At 35.2% G+C, this 23,588-nt stretch overlaps 1 protein-coding gene across 1 annotated transcript in view; it reads left to right on the top strand.

The window, feature by feature from the left end:
• Positions 1-23,588, top strand: part of adamtsl4 (ADAMTS-like 4) — a 197,998-nt gene that overhangs the window by 131,880 nt on the left and 42,530 nt on the right. The window contains exons 7-8 of the mRNA XM_061881651.1: positions 10,443-10,647; positions 15,291-15,475. Of these exons, the coding sequence (XP_061737635.1) occupies positions 10,443-10,647; positions 15,291-15,475 (390 nt within the window). The remainder of the gene's footprint in view (positions 1-10,442; positions 10,648-15,290; positions 15,476-23,588) is intronic.

The following is a 23,588-nucleotide window of genomic DNA, read 5'->3' as shown; positions in this document are numbered from 1 at the left end:
CAAACAAGGATGGGGCGAGGGGTCAACAATTTGTGAACAAAAATGTGAGCAAATTGTTTAAGAACATTTCTCAACCAGCAATTGCAAGGAATTTAGGAATTTCACCATCTACGGTCCGTGATATCATCAAAAGGCTGCATCAAAATGTGACATCAGTGTGTAAAGGATTTCACCACATGGGCTCAGGAACACTTTAAAAAACCACTGTCAGTAACTCCAGTTTGTTGCTACATCTGTAAGTGCAAGTTAAAACTTTACTATGCAAACGTACATACAGTTTTTGGAGCAACATATGTTGCCATCCAAGCAACGTTATGATGGACGCCCCTGCTTATTTTAGCAAGTCAATGCCAAGCCACATGTTACAACAGCGTGGCTTTATAGTAAAAGAGTGTGGGTACTAGACTGGCCTGCCTGTAGTCCAGACCTGTCTCCCATTTGAAAATGTGTGGCGCAATCTGAAGTGTAAAATGCGACAACAGACTGTTGAACAACTTAAGCTGTACATCAAGCAAGAATGGTAAAGAATTCCACATGAAAAGCTTCAAAAATTGGTCTCCTCGGTCGCAAACGTTTAATGAGTGTTAAAAGAAAAGGCCATGTAACACAGTGGTAAAAAATGCCACTGTGACAACTTTTTTGCAATGGGTTGCTGCCATTAAATACTAAGTTAAGGATTATTTGCACAAAAAAAATGTTGTTAAATATCTTGTCTTTGCAGTCTATTCAATTGAATATAATTTGAAAAGGATTTGCAAATCATTGTATTCTGTTTTTATTTACAAATCACACAACGTGCCAACTTCACTGGTTTTGGTGTTTGCAGTTTATTATGTCCGATATTTTTCTAGTGTTGCTTATCTAATATTGTGGTATAACATTCCCTCCTGCACACACATATAATACTTGTTAACTTTTTTATATTAATTTTCTTATTTCCAACCTCCTAAGTTTTTGTTTTATCTATTCTGTATAACGGTGGTTCTCAACCTGTTTTCAGTGATGTACCCCCTGTGAACATTTTTTTAATTCAAGTACCCCCTAATCATAGCAAAGCACTTTTAGTTGAAAAAAGGAGATAAAGAAGTAAAATACAACACTATGTCATCAGTTTCTGATTGATTACATTTTATAACAGTGCAAAATATTGCTCCTTTTTAGTGGTCTTTCTTGAACTATTTGGAAAAAAACATACAAAATAACTAAAAACTTGTTGAAAAATAAACAAGTGATTCCATTATAAATTAAAGCTGCAAGCAGCGTTGGTCAGGTCCGCCTTTGGCTGCCGCCGCTACTCAAGCCCTGGTCTAAGTCAGACCAACATAGAGGTTTTTATTTCATGTCCCTACGACATTTGTAACAGAAGTTCCATGCCGTTTTGTCTGGGTTTTTTCCTAGGAGGCGCTAGAGCGCAATTTAGATTTTTAGGGTTTGGTTTAGATGTCAATTTTTGCCACTCCCGATGTGTGTGTAAAATTTGGTGAGTTTTAAAGCATGATAAGGGGGTCAAATTACAGATCGGCGTTTATGGATGTTGTTGATAAATGGCTTTCGCTTTGTATAGTAGAGCTTTAACTTGCACTTTGAAGCATTTTAAAGGGGTCAAATTACAGCTCACAGAGGCAAAAATTACATTTTTTAGGAAACTTTGCGCAGGGGTTCTTTGAAGGCGCGTAACATCACAACCGGAGCAGTAATCAAAACTTTGTTGGATAGTTTTAATCAAAAGGGTTCAATCTCTCTCCTGTGCGAGTTTGAAGCCGAAATGACAAACGCACTCGGAGGAGTTTACGTTTGAAAAAGGTGACAAGTTTTTACAAAACTTTTATTTTGAAGGGGTACTTTTTAACTTCCTGTTGATTTTTGCCGAAGGATGTCAATTATCTAAATGTAGGTCTAAGTGAGACCTACATAGAAGTTTTTGTTTCATGTCTTTCCGGCATTCCTACTGGAAGTTACTAGCAATTTTGTTTGTTTTCTTCCTAGGAGCAGTTTTTGCTGTGTTTTATTCAAAAATTGCACTAGAGCGAAATTTTGAGTATTGAGATTTGTTTTTTTCATTAGATTGCAATTTTCGCCAGTCCTGATGTGTGTGCCAAGTTTGGTGAGTTTTGAAGCATGTTGAGGGGGTCAAATTACAGCTCAAAGAGGCAAAAAAAAGCATTTTTTGCGAAAATTTTGCTTTGAATGGGTTTTTGCAAATTTTTTGTTGATTTTTGCCCCAGAAGATACAATTATGAAATCTAGGTCTAAGTCAGCCCTACATAGAGGTTTTAGTTTCATGTCTCTACGACATTCCTAACGGAAGTTACGAGCAGTCTGGGGTTTTTTTTCTTTCTTGGGGGCGCTAGAGTGCAATTTTCATTTTTGGGGTTTGGTTACTTAATATGTTGGGAAGGTTTGCCACACCGACGTGTGCGTCAAATTTGGTGAGCTTTGAAGCATGTTAAGGGCCATTGGGGTCTTTATTAGGGTCCTTGGCCCATTGCAAAAGGACTCCACAGGAGATTTCTACACATAGAAGTAATCATCAACTTAAAGTGCCCTCTTTGGGGATTGTAATAGAGATCCATCTGGATTCATGAACATTTCTTCACACACAAAAAAAATCATTAACACAGTGGTTCTTAACCTTGTTGGAGGTACCGAACCACACCAGTTTTATTAGCGCATTAACCGAACCCTTTAGTGAAAAATAAAATGTTGTTTTTTTTCAAATTCAAGCCAAAGTTATATGTTTTCAATAACACTTTAGTATGGGGAACATATTCTAAGTAATAAAGACTTAAGTTGGAGTTTTTTGGACACTAGGGGAACATATTCCAAGTAACAAAGACTTAATTTAGAGTTATTTGGTTAGGGTTAGAGGGTTAGGGGTATAATAAGTCCATGCCAAATAAGGCATTAATAAGTACTTATTATTTTACTTATGTGGATGTTAATAAGCAACTACCGTATTTTTCGGACTATAAGTCGCAGTTTTTTTCATAGTTTGGCTGGGGGTGCGACTTATACTCAGGAGCGACTTATGTGTGAAATTATTAACACATTACCATAAAATATCAAATAATATTATTTAGCTCATTCATATAAGAGACTAGACGTATAAGATTTCATGGGATTTATCAATTAGGAGTGACAGATAGTTTGTTAAAGGTATAGCATGTTCTATATGTTATAGTTATTTGAATGACTCTTACCATAATATGTTAGGTTAACATAGCAGTTGGTTATTTATGCCTCATATAACCTACACTTATTCAGCCTGTTGTTCACTATTCTTTATTTATTTTAAATTGCCTTTCAAATATCTATTTTTGGTGTTGGGTTTCATCAAATAAATTTCCCCCAAAAATGCGACTTATACTCCAGTGCAGGGGTAGGGAACCTATGGCTCTTGAGCCAGATGTGGCTCTTTTGATGACTGCATCTGGCTCTCTGATAAATCTGAGCTGACGTTGCTTAACACAATAAGTCATGAATAATTCCACTTGTAATCACAGTGTTAAAAATAATGTTCAAAATATAAAACATTCACATGCATTTTTAATCCATCCATCCGTTTTCTACCGCACCTGTTCAAGAAGTTGCGTTAATGGTAAGAAGTTATTTATTTATTATTGGTTACTGTGGGGCTTGCCCTCCTGGGCGTTCTTCAGACTCCCAAGCACCGACATGAGAGCCTGTTTCAGGGTTACAATATTGTTTTATTGTTCAATAAGTCTCTCAGTTGCTTTCCAGCAATAGTATTTCCAGCCCCAACCCAGTCTCTCCTCCTGGCTGCTGCTTATAACAGAGCGACAGGTGATTAGATAACAAGGCCCAGGTGGGCCATCTACGCAAGTGTCGCTGTAGACCCGCGGGCCACGCCCCCTCCACAGTTAGCTTCAGAATAACAATGTTATTACAAAGAATAAGAGACCTATTATACTCTAGAAATGTTGGTCTTACTTAAAAATGCACGTGTTTAGTTGTGTGCAGTGTTAAAAAAAATATTATTTGGCTCTTACGGAAATATATTTTAAAATATTTGGCTTTTTGGCTCTCTCAGCCAAAAAGGTTCCCGACCCCTGCTCCAGTGCAACTTATATATGTTTTTTTCCTTCTTTATTATGCAATTTCGGCAATTTTCCGAAAAATACAGTAATTATTGGTGAATGTTCGTCATACTAAAGTGTTACCGTGTTTTTTTACTAGTGCACAAAATGAGCCGTGCATGAACAACTTGTTCCAAGAACAAAACCAACACAGTGCATGAACTCACAACAAATTACACACCTGCAAATCAGTGTGACTTCTGCTGTTGCTGTATCCGTAATACGCCGATAGGGAGAAGTTTTTATTTACACGAGGAGTCGGGTGTGTCTTGACCTCCGCCGAACCCCTGAGGCCGTCTCACCGAACCCCTAAAGTTCGATGGAACCCAGGTTAAGAACCACTGCATTAACATCAATATTTATGGAACATGTCCACAAAAAGTCTAGCTGTCAACACTGAATATTGCATTTCTTTTCACAGTTTATGAACTTTCATTCATATTTTGTTGAAGTATTATTTAATAAATATATTTATAAAGGATTTTTGTCCTGGCAAAGAAGTGTATTTAATGAGAAAATAATGTTGCTATTGTATAAAAAGTATTTTTTTCCCCAAAAATAATGGGTTTTGGAAAAAAAAAATGAAAGGCAAAAAAAACGAACAAATTCTTAATGTCGAGGCAAGGAAGTTTATTTGATATCGAGAAAATGTTTTGGGTTTTTTGTATAAGAAATATTTTTTTTTTTTAAATGGAGTTTTGGAAAAAAAAAAAGAATTTTTCAATAAATATATTTATAAAGGATTTTTGTCCTGGCAAAGAAGTGTATTTAATGAGAAAATAATGTTGCTATTGTATAAAAAGTATTTTTTTCCCCAAAAATAATGGGTTTTGGAAAAAAAAAATGAAAGGCAAAAAAAACGAATAAATTCTTAATGTCGAGGCAAGGAAGTTTATTTGATATCGAGAAAATGTTTTGGGGTTTTTTTGTATAAGAAGTTTTTTTTTTTTTAATGGAGTTTTGAGAAAAAAAATGAAAGGCAAAAAAAAGAATAAAGACTTAATGTCGTGGCAAAGAAGTGTATTTAATATTGAGAAAATAATGTTAATTTTGTATAAAAAGTATTTTTTCCCAAAAATGGGTTTTGAAAAAAAATGAAAGTTTAAAAAAAAAAGAATAAATTCTTAATGTCGAGGCAAGGAAGTTTATTTGATATCGAGAAAATGTTTTGGGTTTTTTTGTATAAGAAGTATTTTTTTTTAAATGGAGTTTTGAAAAAATGAATTATTCAATAAATATATTTATAAAGGATTTTTGTCCTGGCAAAGAAGTGTATTTAATGAGAAAATAATGTTGCTATTGTATAAAAAGTATTTTTTCCCCAAAAATAATGGGTTTTGGGGAAAAAAAAATGAAAGGCAAAAAAACTAATACATTCTTAATGTCGAGGCAAGGAAGTTTATTTGATATCGAGAAAATGTTTTGGGTTTTTTGCATAAGAAGTATTTTTTTTTTTAAATGGAGTTTTGGAAAAAAAAAAAAAATTTTCAATAAATATATTTATAAAGGATTTTTGTCCTGGCAAAGAAGTGTATTTAATGAGAAAATAATGTTGCTATTGTATCAAAAGTATTTTTTCCCCAAAAATAATGGGTTTTGGAAAAAAAAAAAAAAAAGGATAAAAAACGAATAAATTCTTAATGTCAAGGCAAGGAAGTTTATTTGATATCGAGAAAATGTTTTGGTTTTTTTTGGATAAGAAGTATTTTTTTTTTTAAATGGAGTTTTGAAAAACTAAATGAATTATTCAATAAATATATTTATAAAGGATTTTTGTCCTGGCAAAGAAGTGTATTTAATGAGAAAATTATGTTGCTATTGTATAAAAAGTATTTTTTTCCCCAAAAATAATGGGTTTTGGAAAAAAAAATGAAAGGCAAAAAAAACGAATAAATTCTTAATGTCGAGGCAAGGAAGTTTATTTGATATCGAGAAAACGTTTATTTTTTTTTTGTATAAGAAGTATTTTCTTTTTTTATGGAGTTTTGAAAAAAAAATGAAAGGCAAAAAAAAAGAATAAAGACTTAATGTCGTGGCAAAGAAGTGTATTTAATATTGAGAAAATAATGTTAATTTTGTATAAAAAGTATTTTTTCCCAAAAATGGGTTTTGAAAAAAAATGAAAGTTAAAAAAAAAGAATAAATTCTTAATGTCGAGGCAAGGAAGTTTATTTGATATCGAGAAAATGTTTTTTTTTTTTTTGTATAAGAAGTATTTTTTTTTTTAAGTGGAGTTTTGAAAAAAAATGAATTATTCAATAAATATATTTATAAAGGATTTTTGTCCTGGCAAAGAAGTGTATTTAATGAGAAAATAATGTTGCTATTGTATAAAAAGTATTTTTTTCCCAAAAAATAATGGGTTTTGGAAAAAAGAAATGAAAGGCAAAAAAAACAATAAATTCTTAAAGTCGAGGCAAGGAAGTTTATTTGATATCGAGAAAATGTTTTGGGTTTTTTTGTATAAGAAGTATTTTTTTTTTTTTTATGGAGTTTTGAAAAAAAAATGAATTATTCAATAAATATATTTATAAAGGATTTTTGTCCTGGCAAAGAAGTGTATTTAATGAGAAAATAATGTTGCTCTTGTATAAAAAGTATATTTTTTCCCCAAAAATAATGGGTTTTGAAAAAAAAAAAATGAAAGGCAAAAAAACGAATAAATTCTTAATGTCGAGGCAAGGAAGTTTATTTGATATCGAGAAAATGTTTTGGGGTTTTTTTGTATAAGAAGTTTTTTTTTTTTATGGTGTTTTGAAAAAAAAAAGAAAGGCAAAAAAAAAAATAAAGACTTAATGTTGTGGCAAAGAAGTGTATTTAATATTGAGAAAATAATGTTAATTTTGTATAAAAAGTATTTTTTCCCAAAAATGGGTTTTGAAAAAAAATGAAAGTTAAAAAAAAAGAATAAATTCTTAATGTCGAGGCAAGGAAGTTTATTTGATATCGAGAAAATGTTTTTTTTTTTTTGTATAAGAAGTATTTTTTTTTTTAAGTGGAGTTTTGAAAAAAAATGAATTATTCAATAAATATATTTATAAAGGATTTTTGTCCTGGCAAAGAAGTGTATTTAATGAGAAAATAATGTTGCTATTGTATAAAAAGTATTTTTTTCCCAAAAAATAATGGGTTTTGGAAAAAAGAAATGAAAGGCAAAAAAAACAATAAATTCTTAAAGTCGAGGCAAGGAAGTTTATTTGATATCGAGAAAATGTTTTGGGTTTTTTTGTATAAGAAGTATTTTTTTTTTTTTTTATGGAGTTTTGAAAAAAAAATGAATTATTCAATAAATATATTTATAAAGGATTTTTGTCCTGGCAAAGAAGTGTATTTAATGAGAAAATAATGTTGCTCTTGTATAAAAAGTATATTTTTTCCCCAAAAATAATGGGTTTTGAAAAAAAAAAAATGAAAGGCAAAAAAACGAATAAATTCTTAATGTCGAGGCAAGGAAGTTTATTTGATATCGAGAAAATGTTTTGGGGTTTTTTTGTATAAGAAGTTTTTTTTTTTTATGGTGTTTTGAAAAAAAAAAGAAAGGCAAAAAAAAAAATAAAGACTTAATGTCATGGCAAAGAAGTGTATTTAATATTGAGAAAATAATGTTAATTTTGTATAAAAAGTATTTTTTCCCAAAAGTGGGTTTTGAAAAAAAATGAAAGTTTAAAAAAAAGAATACATTCTTAATGTCGAGGCAAGGAAGTTTATTTGATATCGAGAAAATGTTTTTTTTTTTTGTATAAGAAGTATTTTTTTTTTTTAAATGGAGTTTTGAAAAAAAATGAATTATTCAATAAATATATTTATAAAGGATTTTTGTCCTGGCAAAGAAGTGTATTTAATGAGAAAATAATGTTGCTATTGTATAAAAAGTATTTTTTCCCCCCAAAATAATAATAAATGAGAGGCAAAAAAACGAATAAATTCTTAATGTCGAGTCCATCCATCCATCCATCCATTTTCTACCGCTTATTCCCTTTCGGGGTCGCGGGGGGCGCTGGCGCCTATCTCAGCTACAATTGGGCGGAAGGCGGGGTACACCCTGGACAAGTCGCCACCTCATCGCAGGGCCAACACAGATAGACAGACAACATTCACACTCACATTCACACACTAGGGACCATTTAGTGTTGCCAATCAACCTATCCCCAGGTGCATGTCTTTGGAATGTCGAGTCAAGGAAGTTTATTTGGTATCGAGAAAATAATGTTAATTTTGTATAAAAAGTATTTTTTCCCAAAAATGGGTTTTGAAAAAAAATGAAAGTTTAAAAAAAAGAATAAATTCTTAATGTCGAGGCAAGGACGTTTATTTGATATCGAGAAAATGTTTTGGGTTTTTTTGTATAAGCAGTTTTGGAAAAAAAATGAATTATTCAATAAATATATTTATAAAGGATTTTTGTCCTGGCAAAGAAGTGTATTTAATGAGAAAATAATGTTGCTATTTTATAAAAAGTATTTTTTCCCCAAAAATAATGGGTTTTGGAAAAAAAATGAAAGGCAAAAAAAATAATAATTTCTTAATGTCGTGGCAAATAAGTTTATTTAATATTGAGAAAATAATGTTTTGTATTTCTTGTATAAAAATGTATTTATTTATTTTTTTAACAATGGGTTTTGAAGAAAAAAATTAAAGGCAAAAAAAAGAATAAAGTCTTAATGTCCTGGCAAAGAAGTATATTTAATATTGAGAAAATAATGTTGCTACTGTATAAAAAGTATTTTTTCCCCAAAAAATAATAGGTTTTGGAAAAAAAAAACGAGGCAAAAAAACGAAAAAATTCTTAATGTCGTGGCAAAGAAGTTTATTTAATATTGAGAAAATGTTTTGGGTTTTTTTGGATAAGTATTTTTTCGCCAAAAAATACTGAGTTTTGAAAAAAAATGAAAGTTTAAAAAAAAGAATAGTCTTAATGTCATGGCAAAGAAGTATAAATAATATTGACAAAATAATGTTTTTGTATAAAAAGTAATTAAAAAATATATATTTTGTTTAAATATATATATATTACCAGAATTAATTGATACTGATAAAAAAAAAATGTAATTTACTTAGAATACAGTTGTTTTCAAGAGGATAAAATATATTTTTAAATACAGTCACTGAAATAGGATGACATCGTAATTCTAAAAAAAATAAATGCATGCTTTTTACCAGAAATCATCACAATATACTCCAGTCCTTCTCAAATGGTGGGGGGCACTATTTGAGAAGCCCTGATATACTCGAGCAAGGGAAAAAAAATGTTTTTCTCTGAGGAAAAAAAAAAAAAAAAAGGGGTACGGGCTTCACGGTGGCAGAGGGTTTAGTGCGTCTGCCTCACAATACGAAGTTCCTGCAGTCCTGGGTTCAAATCCAGGCTCGGGATCTTTCTGTGTGGAGTTTGCATGTTCTCCCCGTGACTGCGTGGGTTCCCTCCGGGTACTCCGGCTTCCTCCCACTTCCAAAGACATGCACCTGGGGATAGGTTGATTGGCAACACTAAATTGGCCCTAGTGTGTGAATGTTGTCTGTCTATCTGTGTTGGCCCTGCCATGAGGTGGCGACTTGTCCAGGGTGTACCCTGCCTTCCGCCCGATTGTAGCTGAGATAGGCGCCAGCGCCCCCCGCGACCCCAACAAGGGAATAAGCGGTAGAAAATGGATGGATGGATGGAAAAAAGTGGTAATCTTACTAGCATAAAGTTGTCATAATCTAAAATTTTGTTGAAGTACTATTCAATAAATATATTTATAAAGGATTTTTGAATTGTTGCTATTTGTAGAATATTAACAAAAAATCTCACGTACCCCTTGGCATACCTTCAAGTGCCCCCAGGGGTATGCGTACCCCCATTTGAGAACCACTGCTGTATAGAGTATATTTTTCCTTTTCCAAACATTTTTTAACACTTTTATTGTTTTTAATTCCTTGTATATTTTCTGGAATGGACAGATTTCAACATCCAAGCCTGTGAAAATCCCTCCAAAATATTCCCGTGCTTTGGTAACATCATTTTTGTTGGACACAATATCCCAATTTGGCCTCATTAGATCATTTTAATTGCGCTGATAGTTTTCTCTGTCCTCACTCGCGTGATTTATTCTGCAGTTTATGTCACAGAGGATAAAAACTGATTGTTTGTGATTTATAAAGTCATAAAAGCCCTGGCTGGTTTAAAATGTCTGCTCCGAGAAAGCAGACTCCTTTCGCCCTCGTCCGACCTTTTACATTTCTGGCAGCGCGGCGGCTCGTAAGGTTGAGATTTACGCAGCGAGCGGTGACCTAAACCCTGACAATAGATGCTTTGTTCCTGTTTTCACCGTCCAACTCCCATCTATTGGTCTTCCTTGTCTTTGGCAGACCGAGGGCTGCGACGGCACTCTGGGCTCCGGCTCCGTGATGGACAGATGTGGGGTCTGCGGTGGGCGGGACTCCTCCTGTCAAAGGGTGACGGGCAGCTTCCAAAATGTCACGGTTCCCCTTGGATACCACAAGATCCTGGACATCCCGGCCGGAGCCACCTTCATTAACATCACAGAGAGACGAGCCAGCCCCAACTACCTGGGTGAGCCGCCCTCGTCTTTCTTCCAGGCGACAACCGGGCTCGCCGGCCACCTCGTATTTAGAAACATGAGTACGTGTTCCGTATTAATTTGTCAGGGACGCATTTTTAATAGCGTGAGGAAAAAAAACTGCAAAATATCAACAGATTCTTTAAGCTCCGGGGTCAGCAACCCACGTTATGAGAGTGACACTAGACTTACACTACACTTTATGTTCCTGAGGGGATGTTATCACTTTGTGATATTAACACTACACTTTATAACAGTGACACGACACTTTATGATACTGACACGACACTTCGTGATATTGACACTACACTTTATGATATACACTTCATGATACTAACACTACACTTCATGATAGTGACACTACACTTTATGATATACACTTCATGATAGTGACACTACACTTTATGATATACACTTCATGATAGTGACACTACACTTCATGATATTGACACTACACTTTATGATATACACTTCATGATACTAACACTACACTTCATGATAGTGACACTACACTTTATGATATACACTTCATGATAGTGACACTACACTTCATGATAGTGACACTACACTTTATGATACACACTTCATGATACTAACACTACACTTCATGATAGTGACACTACACTTTATGATACACACTTCATGATACTAACACTACACTTCATGATATTGACACTACACTTTATGATATACACTTCATGATACTAACACTACACTTCATGATAGTCACACTACACTTCATGATAGTGACACTACACTTTATGATACACACTTCATGATACTAACACTACACTTCATGATAGTGACACTACACTTCATGATAGTGACACTACACTTTATGATACACACTTCATGATACTAACACTACACTTCATGATATTGACACTACACTTTATGATATACACTTCATGATACTAACACTACACTTCATGATATTGACACTACACTTTATGATATACACTTCATGATACGAACACTACACTTCATGATAGTGACACTACACTTTATGATATACACTTCATGATAGTATCACGACACTTCATGATATTGACACTACACTTTATGATATACACTTCATGATACTAACACTACACTTCATGATATTGACACTACACTTTATGATATACACTTCATGATACTAACACTACACTTCATGATATTGACACTACACTTTATGATTCACACTTCATGATACTAACACTACACTTCATGATAGTGACACTACACTTTATGATACACACTTCATGATACTAACACTACACTTCATGATATTGACACTACACTTTATGATATACACTTCATGATACTAACACTACACTTCATGATATTGACACTACACTTTATGATGTACACTTCATGATACTAACACTGCACTTCATGATATTCACACTACACTTTATGATATACACTTCATGATAGTGACACTACACTTCATGATAGTGACACTACACTTCATGATAGTGACACTACACTTTATGATACACACTTCATGATACTAACACTACACTTCATGATACTAACACTACACTTCATGATAGTGACACTACACTTTATGATACACACTTCATGATACTAACACTACACTTCATGATACTAACACTACACTTCATGATATTGACACTACACTTTATGATATACACTTCATGATACTAACACTACACTTCATGATACTGACACTACACTTCATGATAGTGACACTACACTTCATGATAGTGACACTACACTTCATGATATTGACACTACACTTTATGATATACACTTCATGATACTAACACTACACTTCATGATAGTGACACTACACTTTATGATATTGACACGACACTTTATGATATACACTTCATGATACTAACACTACACTTCATGATATTGACGCTACACTTTATGATGTACACTTCATGATACTAACACGACACTTCATGATATTTACACTACACTTTATGATATACACTTCATGATATTGACACTACACTCAATTGTAGTAACACTACACTTTATGATAGCGACACTACACTTTATGATAGTGACACTACACTTTATGATATACACTTCATGATACTAACGCTACACGTCATGATATTGACACTACACTTTATGATAGTGACATGTACACTACACTTCATGATATTGACACTACACTTTATGATATACACATCATGATACTAACACTACACTTCATGATATTGACACTACACTCAATTGTAGTGACACTACACTTTATGATAGCGAAACTACACTTTATGATAGTGACACTACACTTTATGATAGTGACACTACACTTTATGATACTAACGCTACAATTCATATATTGACACTACACTTTATGATAGTGACGCTACACTTTATGATAGTGACACTACACTTTATGATACTAACGCTACACGTCATATATTGACACTACACTTTATGATAGTGACACTACACTTTATGATACTAACGCTACACGTCATGATATTGACACTACACTTTATGATAGTGACACTACACTTTATGATAGTGACACTACACTTTATGATAGTGACACTACACTTTATGATAGTGACACTACACTTTATGATAGTGACATTACACTTTATGATAGTGATATTACAATTCATAATATTGACACTACACATTATGACAGTGACACTTCACTTTATGATAGTGACACTACACTTAATGATAGTGACACTACACTTTATGATAGTGACACTACACTTTATGACAGTGACACTACACTTTATGATAGTGACACTACACTTTATGACAGTGACACTACACTTAATGACAGTGACACTACACTTCATGACAGTGACACTACACTTTATGATAGTGACACTACACTTCATAATAATGACACTACACTTCATAATAGTGACACTACACTTTATGATAGTGACACTACACTTAATGATAGTGACACTACACTTTATGATAGTGACACTACACTTTATGACAGTGACACTACACTTTATGATAGTGACACTACACTTTATGACAGTGACACTACACTTCATGACAGTGACACTACACTTCATGACAGTGACACTACACTTTATGATAGTGACACTACACTTCATAATAATGACACTACACTTCATAATAGTGACACTACACTTCATGATAGTGACACTACACTTTATGATAGTGACACTACACTTCATAATAATGACACTACACTTCATGATAGTGACACTACACTTCATAATAGTGACACTACACTTCATGATAGTGACACTACACTTTATGATAGTGACACTACACTTCATGATAGTGACACTACACTTTATGATAGTGACACTACACTTCATAATAATGACACTACACTTCATAATAGTGACACTACACTTTATGATAGTGACACTACACTTAGTGATAGTGACACTACACTTTATGATAGTGACACTACACTTTATGACAGTGACACTACACTTTATGATAGTGACACTACACTTTATGACAGTGACACTACACTTCATGACAGTGACACTACACTTCATGACAGTGACACTACACTTTATGATAGTGACACTACACTTCATAATAATGACACTACACTTCATAATAGTGACACTACACTTCATGATAGTGACACTACACTTTATGATAGTGACACTACACTTCATAATAATGACACTACACTTCATGATAGTGACACTACACTTCATAATAGTGACACTACACTTCATGATAGTGACACTACACTTTATGATAGTGACACTACACTTCATGATAGTGACACTACACTTTATGATAGTGACACTACACTTCATAATAATGACACTACACTTCATGATAGTGACACTACACTTTATGACAGTGACACTACACTTCATGATAGTGACACTACACTTTATGACAGTGACACTACACTTTATGATAGTGACACTACACTTTATGATAATGACACTACAAGGGTCTCCAACAGATATCTGGTGATTCAGTAATTCACCAGATAAAATTTACCTCAAGTCTTAGTATTTATTCTGACTTTTAGTTAATGATTCATTATCACAAAACAGCAAAGAGACAATGACCACAGTGCTTAAGGCAACGTGGATTTTGTAAAAAGCGAATAAATGTTTAGAAAAAAGTTAGATACCTGCTCCATCATAGAGCTGCACACTGAATTTATTTTATTTTAATTTATATTTTATTTCAAAAGCATGTATATTTTATATTTAAAATTGCGTTATTTCGACCTAAAATGTCATTATTCAACAATCTTTTTGCCATGAATCTGTAATATTCCAGAACCATTTATTTAAATTGGTGTTTGAGTCAAATAGTATACAAAATGTGTAAAGATTGTCAGTCATCAGGTCATGAAATAAAGTTTGTGTCGATGGCTGTTCTGAAACGTCTTCACCAAACAAGAAGAATCCACATTCATCCATTCAGCCTCTGAGGACATTAAAGCAATCCTTTCACACGAATAAAAAAGACCAAAAAAAATGTCAACCAGGCCTGCAAGGTGTACCTTATTTGTCTGTCAGGCTCTTGCCAACATTATGTTGCTGGCCTGTGAGTTTCTTTTTTCAAGGCCAGATTGTAAACTTGTGTTCCGATTGCGCGTGCGTGTGTTTGCTAACACGACCCAAGTGTCGTGACTAATGGTTTTTACTGGATCTGACACGCTTCTTCACCCTTTTTCCTGCAGCCATGAGGAGTGGAACTGGAGCTTCTGTTGTGAACGGGCGCTGGGCTGTGGACCCTCCGGGGGAATACCAAGCTGGGGGGACTACCTTCACATACGCCCGACCGAGGGCGCAGGCGGAGGGGGAGGAAGAGAGAGGAGAGTCCCTGAGGGCCCCGGGACCCACCAGCACTCAGCTCCAGCTCTATGTGAGTAGACCCCGCTTCCAAAATGAACTTAATGAAAAGTCACAAATTGTTGGCATCATAAAAAGATGCAAGGCCTCAGGCTAAACTGTGTCAAGATCTTTGTGATAGACAACATTGTGTTAGCTTTACTCGGGGATTATTCAAGATTACTGATACAGGCTAACTAATAACAACTCTAACCTCAGGCTAAGATTTTATTAAAGAAACAGGAGTCATCAGCAGATTTCCATCCAGTTACTCCAGGGCAGAAGGTCATGAAAATAGTTTTAAAAAACACCCACAAAGTCCTGAGGGCGTGGATCTGCTCTTAAATCACCTGCTTTGTTGAGCTTTATGCCAATACCAAGGAATGTTGGGACCGGAATGAAAGGCAAAAAAAAAAAAAGAATAGAGTTTTAATGTCCTGGCAATTTAATATTGGGTAAATAATGTTTTTTGTTTTTTTTTTGTATAAAAATTATTTGTCCCCAAAAAATAATGGGTGTTGGAAAAAAAAATTTAAAGGCAAAAAAATAGAATAAAGTCTTAATATTGTGGCAAAGAAGTTTATTTAATATTGAAAAATAATGTTGTTGTTTTTGTAAAAAAAGTTTTTTATTTTTTTAAATAATAAGCCAAAAAAAACAAAGTCTTAAAGGCCTACTGAAATGAGATTTTCTTATTTAAACGGGGATAGCAGGTCCATTCTATGTGTCATACTTGATCATTTCGCAATTTTGCCATTTTTTTGCTGACAGGATTTAGTAGAGAACATCCAGGATAAAGTTCGCAACTTTCAGTATTAAAAGAAATGCCCTGCCTCTTCCGGAAGTCGCAGACGATGACATCACACATGTTGATGGCTCCTCACATATTCCCATCGATTTTACTGGGAGCCTCCAACAAAAAGTGCTATTCGGAACGAGAAAACGACAATTTCCCCATTAATTTGAGCGAGGATGAAAGATTTGTGTTTGAGGATGTTGATAGCGACGGACTAGAAAAAAAAGAAAAAAGAAACGTGATTGCATTGAGACGGATTCCGATGTTTTTAGAGACATTTACTAGGTTAATTCTGGGAAATCCCTTATCTTTCTATTGTGTTGCTAGTGTTTTAGTGAGTTAAATAGTACCTGATAGTCGGAGGTGTGCGTCCACGGGTGTGTTGACACGCAGTGTTTCAGGGGAGTCGACGGCACAAGCTCAGCTTTTCTCCGGTAAGAACTGACTTTTTAACCACAATTTTCCCACCAAAACCTGCTGGTTGACATGTGGTCGGGATCCATGTTCACTTGACCGCGCTCTGATCCATAGTAAAGTTTCACCTCCAAGAATTTTAAACAAGGAATCACCGTGTGTTTGTGTGGCTAAAGGCTAAAGCTTCCCAACGCCATCTTTCTACTGTGACTTCTCCATTATTAATTAAACAAATTGCAAAAGATTCAGCAACTAAGACGTCCAGAATACTGTATAATTATGCCGTTAAAGCAGACGACTTTTAGCTGTGTGTGTGTGTGCAGCGCTCATATTCATAACAGCCCGTGACGTCTTGCGTACACGTCATCATTACACGACGTTTTCAACAAGAAATTCCCAGGAAATTTAAAATTGCAATTTAGTAAACTAAAAAGGCCGTATTGGCATGTGTTGCAATGTTAATATTTCATCATTGATATATAAACTATCAGACCGCGTGGTCAATAGTAGTGGCTTTCAGTAGGTCTTTAATGTTGTGGCAAAGAAGTGTATTTAATAATGAGAAAATAATGTTGATTTTGTATAAAAAGTTTTTTTTCCCAAAAAATAATTGGTTTGGAAAAAAAATGAAAGGCAATAAAAAGAAAAAATTCTTAATGTCGTGGCAAATAAGTTTATTTAATATTGCGAAAATAATGTTTTGGATTTCTTGTATAAAATGTATTTATTTATTTATTTTTTTAACAATGGGTTTTGAAGAAAAAAATTAAAGGCAAAAAAAAGAATAAAGTCTTAATGTCCTGGCAAAGAAGTATATTTAATATTGAGAAAATAATGTTGCTACTGTATAAAAAGTTTTTTTTCCCCAAAAAATAATGGGTTTTGGAAAAAAAAAATTAGGCAAAAAAACGAAAAAAATCTTAATGTCGTGGCAAAGAAGTTTATTTAATATTGAGAAAATGTTTTGGGTTTTTTTGGATAAGTATTTTTTCCCCAAAAAATACTGAGTTTTGAAAAAAAATGAAAGGCAAAAAAAAGAATAAAGACTTAATGTTGTGGCAAAGAAGTGTATTTAATATTGAGAAAATATTGTTAATTTTGTATAAAAAGTATTTTTTCCAAAAAACTGGTTTTGAAAAAAAAATGAAAGTTAAAAAAAAGAATAGTCTTAATGTCATGGCAAAGAAGTATAAATGATATTGACAAAATAATGTTTTTGTATAAAAAGTGATTAAAAGAAATATATTTTGTCAAAAAATATATATATTACCAAAATTAATTGATACTGATGAAAAAAAAATATATAATTTACTTAGAATACAGTTATTTTCAAGAGAATAAAATATATTTTCAAATAGTGTCACTAAAAGTATTACCAGGATAACATTGTAATTCTAAAAAAAATAAATGCATGCTTTTTACCAGAAATAATCACAATATACTCCAGCCCTTCTCAAATGGTGGGGGGCACTATTTGAGAAGCCCTGATATACTCGATCAAGGAGAAAAAAAAAATGTTTTTCTCTGAGGAAAAAAGTGGTAATCTTACTAGCATAACGTTGTCATAATCTAAAATAAAGTAAAGAAAATAACGCATTTAGGATAATAAAGTCATAATAGTGCATACATACCTGTGTAATATTACTCCATGGGTGTGTGTTTTGTCTATAATCCTGGAAGTCTGCATTCCCTTGAAGGGGCATTTCAGAGCCTTTTTCGGGGGTGTTTACAGCGTTGCCTTGCCAAGGTGATTGCAGAGGGAGCCAAATTGTAAATAAGAATTTTGTTTTGGTTAATGCGAGTAGACACATTCCAATGGTTTGTCTGCTCGAGTTGTCCATTCTGGCCCTCAAGTTGATCATAATTTCGCCTTGCGTAGCAAAAAGCTTCTCTTTTTGCAATTCAATTCAGAAATGGTCAATGTTTGAGTTCTTACAGCTCTGCTGGACCCATGCATCACAAAGAGCAGCCTTTGGGCTCCTTGAACAGCTGTCGTCGTCTTCCAAATTTGTCGATGGACCAATGCATCCTCAGTCCAATCATCAAATGACCGTTTATCACAGTTCCTAATAGACAAACATCTTCAATGTCTTTGATGGAAAGAATGGGCAGGCACATGACTCTCCACTTTTCCCAGGAGCCAATTATGTATCCAGCAGCAAACCTTCTGTCTGGATAGGCTGGTTCCCCAGAATCTGAGCTTCTCTTTGAGAATATCTTGTCAATTTTGTTGAGAGACCAGTTTATTGATTGGATCAGAATTTAATTTTCTAGGAATCCATGAAAAAAGTTGTAGTGCATCAAGAACATTATGTTTTTTCATTAGAAAATCCATCAATCTTACAAAAATAGTTATACTGTGTGTAAAATGTCAAAATAGTATGAAAAAAGAGGACACTACTAATAATAAACATTTAAGTGAAACTTGCAAAGCGTGCATTACGAATGTTGAAATCATTAAGGATTTTATTAACGTTCCAATTAAAAAAAAACAACAGAAATGCCTTTATCTTATTGACTTTTAGACTGTGTCCAGATTTTAGGGATACTCTGTCGAGCAAAGCAGTACTTTTGTGAATTATTATTTTTCTATATAAAAAGTTCCCAAAAAAAAACTGAAATTGATATAAAAATTGGACTGTCTTACTAGTAAAATCATAACCTTCGGAAATTTTAATATTTAGATAGTACTGTATTTTCAGGACTAAAAGGCACACTTAAAATCCTTTTTTTCCCTTCAAATCTCGACGGTGCGACTCATAACCCGGTGCGCCTAATGTAAGGTATAAGTTTGGCTGAGTTTACCCACCTCGAAGCTATTATATTTGGTACATAGTCTAATGATAAGTGTGACCAGTAGATGGCAGTCAAACATAAGAGATAAGTGTAGACTGCATTATAATTTTGTTTCGTAATATTATGCAAAAGCAACTTTTCTTTCCTTCTGGTACCTGCTGATCTGTATAAGTCCCGAAAAATTGCGCGCGTTTACCTTTGTAGTCCGTGGCAACAACATAGTCGATAATCTTCTTCTTTTTGTCTATCTTCTTGTTATGTGACATTCATCCTCCGCTGTTGCAATTTCTTATATAAAGAAGTGTGAAGTTCTTACTTATATCTGTCAGTAAACTCGCTGTGAAAGCGCTAAAACTTACCGGTGTAGTGAGTTTACATTATCCACCCAAGGAACTTCAATAATTACAGTAGTTCCGGTTGGACGTTTTGTACGGGACACATTGCCGGTGTTGTTGTTTCCGGATGAGGAGATGCTGCTCCATTATTGATTGAAGTAAAGTTTGAATGTCATTAATACAGTTAGCTCCATCTTTTGACACTTCTGCCACCCCCGTCCTTGCACGCTACACCGTTACAACAAAGTTGACGGGGAGAAGACGCTGCCGAAGGTGAGCCAGGTAAATAAGACCGCCCACAAAACGGCGCATCCGGAAGCAACTGTTAAAAAGCGGCTTGAAGATGATCTGTAAAACATAATCTATGCACCATTTTGACCAAAGAACCACCATTACATGTTATGTAGACCAGTGGTCCCCAACCTTTTTATATCCGCGGACCGGTCAACGCTTAATAATTTGTCCCGCGGCCCGGGGGGGAGATCCTTTTTTATTTATTCATTTATTTTTTTTCTTTGTCATGAAAAAGGGACGTTTTTGTCATGAAAAAGGGAGGTTTTTGTGGTTGGCGCACTAATTGTAAGTGTATATTGCATAGCTCAGTGGGAGAGTGGCCGCGGGCAACCCGAGGGTCCCTGGTTCAATCCCCACCTAGTACCAACCTCGTCACGTCCGTTGTGTCCTTGAGCAAGACACTTCACCCTTGCTCCTGATGGGTACTGGTTAGCGCCTTGCATGGCAGCTCCCTCCATCAGTGTGTTAATATGTGTGTGAATGGGTGAATGTGGAAGTAGTGTCAAAGCGCTTTGAGTGCCTTGAAGGTAGAAAAGCGCTATACAAGTACAACCCATTTATCATTTATTTTTATGTTGATTGAATTAAAAAAAATATATATATTTTTTTTTTATTTGAAATTTTTATTTTTTTTGATAATAATGAATTTAAAAAAATTCTGCGGCCCGGTGGTTGGGGACCACTGATGTAGACCACAAGGAAGTGTTTTACATTTGGGGCAGTATAGCTCGGTTGGTAGAGTGGCCGTGCCAGCAACTTGAGGGTTGCAGGTTTGATCCCCGCTTCCGCCATCCTAGTCACTGCCGTTGTGTCCTTGGGCAAGACACTTTACCCAACTGCTCCCAGTGCCACCCACACTGGTTTAAATGTAAAAATTAGATATTGGGTTTCACTATGTAAAGCGCTTTGAGTCGCTAGAGAAAAGCGCTATATAAATATAATTCACTTCACACATCACTTTTACATTTAGAAAAAAAATCATGATAATAAGACTCCTTTGATGCGTCCTATAGTCCGATGCGCCTGATATATGAAAAAATATCAAAATAGACCATTCATCGGCAGTGCGCCTTATAATCCAGTGCGCCGTATGGTCCGGAAAATACGGTACCTTTTTTAATTATATTTCGATTTTATGGTGTGAACATTAGTATTTATTTCTTGTAACCTTATATTACCATTCCTGTATTTTTTATTTATTTTTTTTTGTGTGTTTTTATTGTTTATCAATCAATCATCCATCCATCCATCCATTTTCTACCGCTTATTCCCTTTCGGGGTGGCGGGGGGCGCTGGCGCCTATCTCAGCTACAATCGGGCGGAAGGCGGGGTACACCCTGGACAAGTCGCCACCTCATCGCAGGGCCAACACAGATAGACAATCAATGTTTACTCATATAGCCCTAAATCACTAGTGTCTCAAAGGGCTGCACAAACCACTACCACATCCTCGGTAGGCCCACATAAGGGCAAGGAAAACTCCCACCCAGTGGGACGTCGGTGACAATGATGACTATGAGAACCTTGGAGAGGAGGAAAGCAATGGATGTCGAGCGGGTCTAACATGATAGTGTGAAAGTTCAATCCATAATGGATCCAACACAGTCGCGAGAGTCCAGTCCAAAGCGGATCCAACACAGCAGCGAGAGTCCCGTTCACAGCGGAGCCAGCAGGAAACCATCCCAAGCGGAGGCGGATCAGCAGCACAGAGATGTCCCCAGCCGATACACAGGCAAGCAGTACATGGCCACCGAATCGGACCGGACCCCCTCCATAAGGGAGAGTGGGACATAGAAGAAAAAGAAAAGAAACGGCAGATCAACTGGTCTAAAAAGGGAGTCTATTTAAAATAATAATAACACTACATCAGGCTGCGCTGCGAGGCTTTGCTACAAATCCTGGCCAGAAAACATGTCCAGGGGAGTTCAGAAACAAACTACGATATGATCCGTCCTGGCCAAGTCGGGCCAAATTCAAATCGTATTTTTGCACACACAAATGTCATGGCCGTCTTTGGCAAAAATAGCACATTAAATGGAAACGGCTGCTTGGTTATGTTTAGAAGACCTTGGCCGTCGGAGGTCTTGTTAGACGTAACGGTGTGTGTGCGTGTGAAGGACACGACGAGCTGCGTGCTGTTTTAGGGCTCACCGTGACCCCTGACCTTCACACTTTTATTATTGGCTGAACATACGTTGATGTCAACCTTTAGTTTCTTTTTACTTCTCAAGCTCATCCCAAGAGATATAATAGAAATCCAGGCAGTCTTTAAACCATCATGAAGATATACAGGTCTCATTTTGCAATGTATTTTTAATAGTCTTGTAAAAAAAAAAGTGTAAAATTAAGTTCATCGTACATCATGCAGAATGTTTAATTTGCCAGATTTTGGTTTATGGTATTAGTTATTTTTGAATATGCGTACAGCATCTACAGACGGGTATCAAATCAGATACTTTTGTTGGCACCGCCTGAATAGAAGTAATAAATGAGAATCAGATGAGCTGGCAGGATGTGGAACAGAAAGTGAAAGTGCTTCAAAACGCACAGACCAAACTGGAAATACTAACAAAACAAAAGCACCAGGACAGGAAGTGAAACACCACACACAGGCAAACACAAACATGACCAAACTGTCAGAAGGAAACTTGACGATAATGACCAAGATTGAAACACAGTAGCCACATAGGCCTAAGTATTTATTAAAAATAAGGCACATTTAATAGTTTTGGCCACTATAACATTACACACAGTTTGAGCAGTCGCACTGTTTGATTATAGGAAAATAAAACACTGTACTTTGAGCAAGTGCTTCCTTGGCGTACCACTAGATGGAGCCCTGGTACGCACAACACAGTTTGAGAGTCCCTGCGTAAAGTGAAGTCGCATTTTTCAATTCAAAAGAAAAATTAACTGACTCCAAAAAACATCCAAAGTTAGGAAACTAAGGCTTGAGCTCAGGGTTGTTTGAATTTTTTTAACTCGGGGGCCACATTAGGCTGAATGTGTGTGCATGTGCGTGCGTGTATATGATACAAAATGTATCTAATTGTATATATCCATCCATTTTCTACCGCTTATTCCCTTTCGGGGTTGCGGGGGGGCGCTGGCGCCTATCTCAGCTACAATTGGGCGGAAGGCGGGGTACACCCTGGACAAGTCGCCACCTCATCGCAGGGCCAACACAGATAGACAGACAACATTCACACACTAGGGCCAATTTAGTGTTGCCAATCAACCTATCCCCAGGTGCATGTTTTTGGAGGTGGGAGGAAGCCGGAGTACCCGGAGGGAACCCACGCATTCACGGGGAGAACATGCAAACTCCACACAGAAAGATCCCGAGCCTGGATTTGAACCCAGGACTGCGGGACCTTCGTATTGTATATATATATATGTATATATATATATACACACACACATACAGTGGGGCAAAAAAGTATTTGGTCAGCCACTTAAAATGATGACAGAGGTCTGTAATGTTCATCATAGGTTCACTTCAACTAAACCAA

The sequence above is a fragment of the Nerophis ophidion genome, linkage group LG21 (genome assembly GCF_033978795.1).
Source record: "Nerophis ophidion isolate RoL-2023_Sa linkage group LG21, RoL_Noph_v1.0, whole genome shotgun sequence".
Taxonomy (NCBI): Eukaryota; Metazoa; Chordata; class Actinopteri; order Syngnathiformes; family Syngnathidae; genus Nerophis; species Nerophis ophidion.
The sequence above is the reverse complement of the archived record's forward strand: the minus strand, read 5'-3'. Positions and strand labels throughout refer to the sequence as shown.